At 39.1% G+C, this 8,560-nt stretch overlaps 1 protein-coding gene across 3 annotated transcripts in view; it reads right to left on the bottom strand.

Moving 5' to 3' along the window:
- Nucleotides 1–5,647: 5,647 nt before the first annotated feature.
- The window catches only part of LOC107710013 (BUB3-interacting and GLEBS motif-containing protein ZNF207-like), a 10,063-nt gene continuing 7,150 nt past the window's right edge, over nt 5,648–8,560 (bottom strand). For 2 of the 3 annotated variants that reach the window (XM_016514689.1, XM_016514691.1), the window contains one exon: nt 5,648–7,284. In XM_016514689.1, coding sequence (XP_016370175.1) covers nt 7,124–7,284 — 161 coding nt within the window. In that variant the 3' untranslated portion in view covers nt 5,648–7,123. The remainder of the gene's footprint in view (nt 7,285–8,560) is intronic. The other variant, XM_016514690.1, reaches the window with a different exon arrangement.

Below are 8,560 nucleotides of genomic sequence, written 5' to 3'. Positions count from 1 at the left end.
AGACTGTAAGTACGTCTTTTATATTTAAAGAGTTTTTATATTTTGTATATTTAAAGCGAGTTTTTTGGGCAGTGTAGAGTAGGGCTTGTTGTTTGTCATTTCTCTGATCACAAATGCAGACATGGTTTTATGTTTACGCGGCGCGATGCAACGCAACACGTAAAAAGACAGTATAAGTCAATATAATCCATAATTATGTCCCCACTGGATGCAACGAATGCCTCGTTTATAATGGGTTTTCATGTTTTTGAATCATCGCTCCGGCCTGACAGGGCATCATCACAGTATGGTAGGGGCGTAACATTTCCGTCACACGCTTGAGGTATTCGGCCAATCATAACACACTGGATAGCTGGCCAATCACAGCTCACCTTGCTTTTCAAACCGATGAGCTTTGTAAAAATCGAATTTGTTTTTTGAATCTTAAACCGCTTAAGCACATTTTATTACACCAAATACACAAAATAATGTTCTTTTTAGCAACATCATATGACACCTTTAAAATAAAGTGTGACAACTAAAACTAAAACTGACACTGAAACTAAACTTGGTGCAAGAGTGCTAAAGGACAACATCTACTTCTCCATCCGTCATCCTTCAGTAGTGTGTGCCAAACTACTCAACCTGAATGGCACACACACACCTGGACAGAGTATGAGTGACCACAGGACTTCATATCAGCTTCCGAGTCATCATGTGGTTGACACATCCCACAAGGACACTGATAACACCACGCAGCCACAACAAGCACTGCTCATGGACACCATCCCGGCTGAGCCCTTCCCACAGAGCTCATCACAGACAGACTGTGACGTATCAGAACAGCTCCAAGACTCAGCACCCAAGGACGACTTTCTGGAAAACAGCCAGGGAAGCCAGGACAACATATTTCAGCCACCGGAAACACGAGAGTCACAGCCCATCTCACCAGACACATTATCCCTCTCTCCAGCTTCTCTACTTCTAAGCTTCTCACGGAAATTGGAGGAACTGGTGTTTGCTGGGACCAAACTCTCCCACTCTTTCGCTGCAAGACCCCAGATATCAACTAAAAAACGGCGGGCCCCACAACCACCGAAGCCTGTGGGCCCAGCTCGCCCTCCTCCTCCTGTGAGAGCTCTCCGGCCGCTGCCACAACGCCAGAGCCCAAACCCTCAATCTGCTGTAGGTGAACCAAAAACAACTGATAACAGGTCTCAGTGATATGTGTTGGGTCCCCGCTATGATAGCAGCAACACTCACAAATGCTTACAGTACAAGCGGGAACCCAGTGTGCCTGTAGCTTTCTCTATTTCTGTTTTATCACGTGATAGAAATTCTAAGGCTTTCTTATGCCGTACGGCTGACCCATCTAATCTGCGGTCTATTATGCATCAAACTAAGATTGCTGTAGATGTAGTTTTCTCTATTTCTGTTTTATCACGTGATAGAAAGTCTAAGGCCTTCTTAAGCCGTACGGCTGACTTATCTAATCTGCGGCCTGTTATGCATCAAACTAATATTGCTGTTGAGACAAAATGCAATGCCATCAAGTTAGCATTTTTAAACATTCGCTCACTAAAAAATAAATCATTTCTAATCAATGACTTAATAACCACAAACAACCTGGATTTTATGTTTCTAAACGAAACATGGCTAGAAGACAGCTGCAGTGCAACGGTCCTCAATGAAACAGCCCCTTCTAACTTTACTTTCATGAGTGTTTGCAGGACTGTTAGGAGAGGTGGAGGTGTAGCTGCTCTATTTAAAGATGTCTATCAATGCAAGCAAGTGTCATTTGGTCAGTACTTGTCTTTTGAATATCTAGGGATTGTGCTGAAAGGTGCTCCAAGCATTCTGTTTATCATTATTTACAGGCCTCCAAAATACTCTCCAGCCTTTGTTGAAGAGTTCACAGAACTGCTATCAATGATTTCCTCAGAGTTTGATGGTTTTGCTATTGCAGGGGATTTTAATATTCACATAGATAATGCAGAAATTAATGCAAAACTACAAAAGAAATTATAACTGTTTTAAACACTTTTGACCTGATTCAGAATATGCATGGACCCACACACAGTTGAGGACACACTCTAGATTTACTCATCAGTGGGGTCTGAACATTTCATCCATTGTTATTAAGGATGTAGCACTATCTGATCACTTCTGTATTTTCTTTGATATATTGATCTCTGCTACCACTGAATCTAGATCTGTCTCTGTCAGAAAGAGATGCATTAATGAGAACACTAGTGTGCTATTTATGAAGGCTATATCTTTAACACCAAGCATCTCTGCAGACTCTGTTGATCTTCTCCTTGATTCCTTTAACTCACAAGTTAAGAATGTTATTGATGATATTGCTCTTGTGAAAGTCAGCAAAAAGACTGGCAGACAAATATCACCTTGCAGAAAATCAACAGCAGTACAGAGTATGAAAAGACAATGCAGAATAGCTGAGCGGATATGGCGGAAGACGAAACTTGAAATTCACTATAGCATCTATAAAGACAGCAGACAGACCTTCTTCTCAAACCTTATAAACAGTAACTTATCGCAGCACAGAGACAGCGCTCATTAAGATAAATTATATTTGCTTAATTTCTGATTCTGGCAAAATATCAATGCTGATACTACTAGATCTCAGTGCTGCATTTGACACTGTCAATTATAACATACTTATAGAGAGACTGGAAAACTGGGTCGGGCTTTCTGGGATGGGTCCCAGAAAATTGGTTCAGGTCATACTTAGAAGGGAGAGGTTATTATGTGAGTATAGGAGAGCTATACATCCACTTAGCAAGTCTAAGTGGATGTCCATGACACGCGGAGTCCCACAAGGCTCAATTCTTGCCACCACTCTTGTTTAGCCTGTATATGCTCCCATTAAGTCAAATAATGATAAAGAACCAAATTGAACCAAACCAAATCACAGCTATGCTGATGATACACAGATTTACCTAGCCTTATCGTCAAGTGACTAGAGCCCCATTGACTCCCTCTGCCAATGCTTATTTTATGTAAAGCACTTTGAATTACCATTGTGTATGAAATGTGCTATATAAATAACTTGCCTTGCCTTGCCTAGAGCCTTGGAATTACAGGTGCATCTAAAAAAATTAGAATATTGAGAAAATGTTTTTGAAACTTGTTTCAAAAAGTAAAACTTTCATATATTCTTGATTCATTACATGTAAAGTAAAACATTTCAAACGTTTTTTGTTTTAATTTTGATTAGAGCTTACAGCTCATGAAAGTCAAAAATCCAGTATCTCAAAATATTAGAATATTTCCTAAGATCAATCAAAAAAAGGATTTGCGAAAATATCCCATAGATTGCATATGGGGTTCAGGTCAGGCATGTTGGCTGGCCAATCAAGCACAGAAATATCACGGTCAGCAAACCACTTGGAAGTGGTTTTGGCACTGTGGGTAGGTGCTAAGTCCTGCTGGAAAAGGAAATCAGCATCTCCATAAAGCTTGTCACCAGATGGAAGCATAAAGTGCTCCAAAATCTCCTGGTAGATGGCTGCATTTGATTGATGACTTTGGACTTGATAAAACACAATGGACCACCAGTAGACATCACAACACCCCAAATCATCACTGACTTCGGAAACTTCACACTGGATTTCAAGCAGCTTGGATTATGTGCCTCTCCAGTCTTCCTCCAGACTCCAGACCTTGATTTCCAAATTAAATGCAAAATTTACTTTGCACCACTGAGCAACAGTCCAGTTCTTTTTCTCTTCAGCCCAGGTAAGATGCTTCTGACATTGTTTCTGTTTCAGAAGTGGCTTGGTAGCCCTTTTCCTGAAGACGTCTGAGCATGCGTGACTCTTGATGCACTGACTCCAGCTTCAGTCCACTCCTTGTGAAGCTCTCCCAAGTGTTTGAATCGGCTTTGCTTGACAGTATTCTCAAGCTTGCGGTCATCCCTGTTGCTTGTGCACCTTTTCCTACCCAATTTCTTCCTTCCAGTCAACTTTGCATTTAATTTGCTTTGATACAGCACTCTGTGAACAGCCACCCCTTCAGTAATGACCTTCTGTGACTTACCCTCTTTGTAGAGGGTGTCAATGATTGTCTTCTGGACCATTGCCAAGTCAGCAGTCTTCCCCATTATTGTGGTTTCAAAGAACAAGAGATACCCGTAATTTATACTGTAGGGATGGTCATTTAATGAAACTCAAATGTAAATATTCTGTTTTGAGATACTGGATTTTTAACTTTCATGAGCTGTAAGCTCAAATCATCAAAATTAAAACAAAAAAAAACTTTTGAAATGTTTTACTTTACATGGTAGTAATCTAAAATATATGAAAGTTTAAATTTTTTGAAATGTTAGAAAAAAATGATCTTTTTCCCGATATTCTAATTTTTTGAGATGCACCTGTAATGTATAATTTTCAAGGTCAGCAAAATATCGTAATTTGGCAAAGCAAATGGGGATTCTTTTTGTTAGATCACAAAGAACCACAAAACAAAATAGTATGGGAAGAAAAACGCACTAAATTTGGCTGTTATTAAACCGGAAAAAAAAATATTTTGGCAAGAAAGGCAAACTCCAGCATATCATGGAATGATAATATTAATAATAATAATAACAAAAAGCTCACATAAAATAAAGCATACATTGACTACAATGTAATCAGCTATCATTATTTTGTTTCCTTTGTTTTTGATAACAGCAGCCATTCTCGTAGGCACTGACTCACTTTTGGCTAACTGCAAATTGGAAAGAACAAAGTTCTAACCAGTCTGCTGTTGATCATTTTTAAATTCATGAGCATGGGAGAAGATTGAAAATAAATACCATATTGATTCCCTGTTGAGAAGATTTTACACTTTTAAAGACATCTTTTAACTCGACCAAAAAAAACCAAAACACTTCTGTCAAAAAACATTCCCAAGTATTAGTGTTGTACGCACTACGCAGACGCATATACAAAAGCATTATTTCTCAATGCTTACCAATAAAATGTACTTAAAATGTTTTCAACTTCACCTTTGTAAGGGGTGGTGTTTTTAGACTTTTGAAAGTGCAAGAGGTAAAGGAAACCACAGTGAAAATGTTTTAAAATGTGGATTCTTGTTTTTGTAATAGGTCAATCAGATTTTTTCCCCCTTTTTAAATTAAGATTTAACTGACTTCTTTGGGCTGCAGAAGCACTGGATTTCTATAGACAAATTTCTCATGGTCTGGCAATAATCTGTGTTAATTTCTTTTTCTTTTTTAATCCGGTCTCCAAACAGTGCCTACTGTATAGACGCTTACTCAAGACTGTTGGAAATGCATCTCAATTGGCACCTCAAGCTGCATTATAAAATAAAAGTGAGCAAAGCTGTTATCAACTTGGCTATTCTAAATGATCCAAAAGAACTAATAGCTTTGGTTAAATAGATTTTGACGACAGATTAACAGAAATTAATATTTTGCACACTCCTTTTTTAATCCAAAACTAGAAATGGCATTACCAAATTAAAAAGATATTGTTCATGAAGCCTTTGGATTAAATGCGTAATTGTGGTTTCATAAGACAAAGCTTGGCAGATATCTTGCTCTTTTTTTACTTCTGTAATGTGTAGAAAACAACTTGAACTTAAACTAGTACTGCATATTGCATATTAAAATCCAAGCAATGAAACAGTCAAATTAGAATACAGATGTTTATTTCACATTTGTAACATCACAGTACAAACAAAAACTTTTCTGCTATAAATCCTTACAGTACTTTTCGGCACTGAATTTTCATGTTCTGATTTAGCAATAAATATAGAACTTTTTCATTCCAGATAACACCGAATTGGGAAGGAAAGATGAAAACCTTTTGACAATTGTTAATACCATGGTTACATGGTTATGGTGTGTTGGAATAGGGTTAAAACTAAACTCTGTAAGACAGTAGCTCTTCAAGTGCAGGGTTGGCAAACCCCTGATTTAAGGGCATTCAAAGTCTGACAGATGTGAACACAGACGTTAAATGGCGTGACTGACTGGCAAACACTTGACTGGTTAAATATCTTTAGAGTTCATTTTTCCTGCTTTTCCCCAAACGCTAAAACAAGTTTCTGGTAAATTCATTACATGAGAAAAAGAAAAAAACATGGGTTAAATACAAAAACATGCAATTAAATCAGATCCTTTACAATGTAACTCGCACAGTGGCTCTTACCTGCAGACCAGGAAATGCTTCCAAGCCATTGTACCAATTTAATACTGGTAACTGAGAAATATCAATCAAGCATATCAGACAAATGTGTGGTGCATTTTAAATCCAACTTCTGGAAAGATCATTCATGCAACTAAGGTTATAAAGCAAAAATGTGTAATTTAACAGTTAAAAATATTAAGGAGCGATTACGGCTTTATTTATTTTTTAACTATAAATGACTTTTAATGGTGTTAACACTGAATACCTTTATGAACATTCCAGAACAAACTTGTTATTGACAGAGCGAGTGTATCTGCAACGTCATTATGGCTTTATCAAGAAAACCAACCTGCCTGAAGGCTCCACTGCTCAGGAAACACACTCACACAAAAACAAAATCAAGAAGAAAAAAAAAATCAAATTAAGTATGTTTTATTACAATACATATAGCAAAAAAATAAAAATACAGAGACACACATTTACCCTTGTGCTATTTAACCCTGAATAAATGGATGCAAACAGTTAAAAGAAAAACAACAACAACATGACAACAGTGATCTGAAGCCCTCACCAAGCTGATGTTGGGGACGTAAAGTCCAACAGCACAGTATGGTGCTGTGAGGGCTTCACTACTAAGATAAAAGCAGAAATCTTACTGGGAACTTGCCTTGAGTATGGAGATACTGTTAGGCCAGCGGCTTCAATATATTATGAACCTTTGTCTAATATACTGTACTTGTACAACCTGAATGAAACACAATAGGAAGAAAAGCAATACATGTATCAACTGTAACATTGATGCTGCTGTTATCTTCTTTGTCTTTATTTAAGGGCTGAATCCAAAACTCTTGTGTGATATTACATATCTCAAATGTCCAGTATGCAGATTTTCTTCAGCAGTGGGTTTAGAGCTCATTGGTTTGGCTACATTAAAAGCACAAGATGAGAAAAGGTTTAACCTCCAAACCTAGTGGGACGACAGCGTTGTTTCAGTATCGGCTGCCTGGAGACATTACAGGTGGCCTTATGCCCATGGGAGGCCCAGGTGGGCCAGATTGGTAAGGGGGCACCATTGGGGCACTCTGTCCATAAGGAGGCATGCCACCACCCATATAACCAGGCATGCCCTGTGGAGGACCACCATACTGACCTAAAAGCAAAAATACATATAGTGACTAAACACCTAACCTTGCCTAAGCAGTTAGGCCTACCATACTTAATGATTTAAAATACCCTTATTTTAATGTCAACATGTGATTATGGCATTCAGTGATCTATAAAACAGACAGTTCCAGTCCTTGATTATGACTGGCAAATGACTGTAAAATACTCTTTAAACATACACCTCTGATTACATCTGTATAACTAATGCGATGAATTTCTCGATGCGATGGCGCCGCAGACGGCAGCCTCAGTGTTTGGCTCTCCAGTGTTTGTACTGTTTTTGTTAGTTTTTCCTGTTTTTTGTTTCTCAAACACGATCAGTTTTACCAGGGATGAGCTGCTGAACATTCGGCAGAACACACCACACAATCTTCTACCGGATTTCGTTTATTCGGACGTTTTGCTGAACGTTGTACTTGGCGGAGCAGCTGCGCTGATCAAGCGCTTCAGGACGCGCAGACAGGGGAAGAGAGCCGGCGTGCTCGTGAAGCTCAGGAAGCGCGGATTCAGAACGGCGTTGCCTAGCATCCATCTGGCGAATCTCCGCTCTCTACCCAACAAAACGGACGAACTTCTGCTCTCCCGGACAAATAAGGATTTTTCACACTCTGCTGCTCGGTGTTTCACGGAAACCTGGCTGAATGATGCCTTTCCGGACAGCGCGCTACAACTGCCCGGCTTTCAGCTGTTTAGAGCAGACCGCGACGAAGAATCAACGGGGAAATCGCAAGGCGGCGGGACATGTTTTTACATCAACGAAAAGTGGTGTACAGATGTTACAGCGTTAAAGAAGACGTGCTGTTCCGATCTAGAACCAGCAGAGGTTGTACTTCCTTCGCCAACTGAGGAAATTCAACCTGCCACAGGAGCTGATGAAGCAGTTCTACTCAGCCGTCATTGGCACACCTGTACATACAATTTATTCTTTTTTTGTGGTTTATATTTATGCATGTGTATTTTATTCACATCTTATTTTTATTATCTGTGTGTTGTTGTTGTCTCCGTGTACTGGAAGCTTGTGACACTATAACAAATTCCTTGTATGTGCAAACATACTTGGCAATAAAGCTCTTTCTGATTCTGATTCTAAGCCACTGCATGTCAGCGCCGATAGCCTAGTGGTTAGTGCTCATGTTCCCTCCTGGTGGAAAGACCTGCCCAACTCAATCGAAGCAGCGGAGTCCTTAGCCATCTTCAAAAGACGACTAAAATCACAACTCTAGCACTTTCTATTCTATTTTAATTCTACTTTATCTATTTAT

The sequence above is a fragment of the Sinocyclocheilus rhinocerous genome, unplaced genomic scaffold (genome assembly GCF_001515625.1).
Source record: "Sinocyclocheilus rhinocerous isolate Xijiao unplaced genomic scaffold, SAMN03320098_v1.1 scaffold3614, whole genome shotgun sequence".
Lineage (NCBI taxonomy): Eukaryota > Metazoa > Chordata > Actinopteri > Cypriniformes > Cyprinidae > Sinocyclocheilus > Sinocyclocheilus rhinocerous.
Note: the sequence above shows the minus strand (reverse complement) of the source record. Positions and strands in the feature narration are given on the sequence as shown.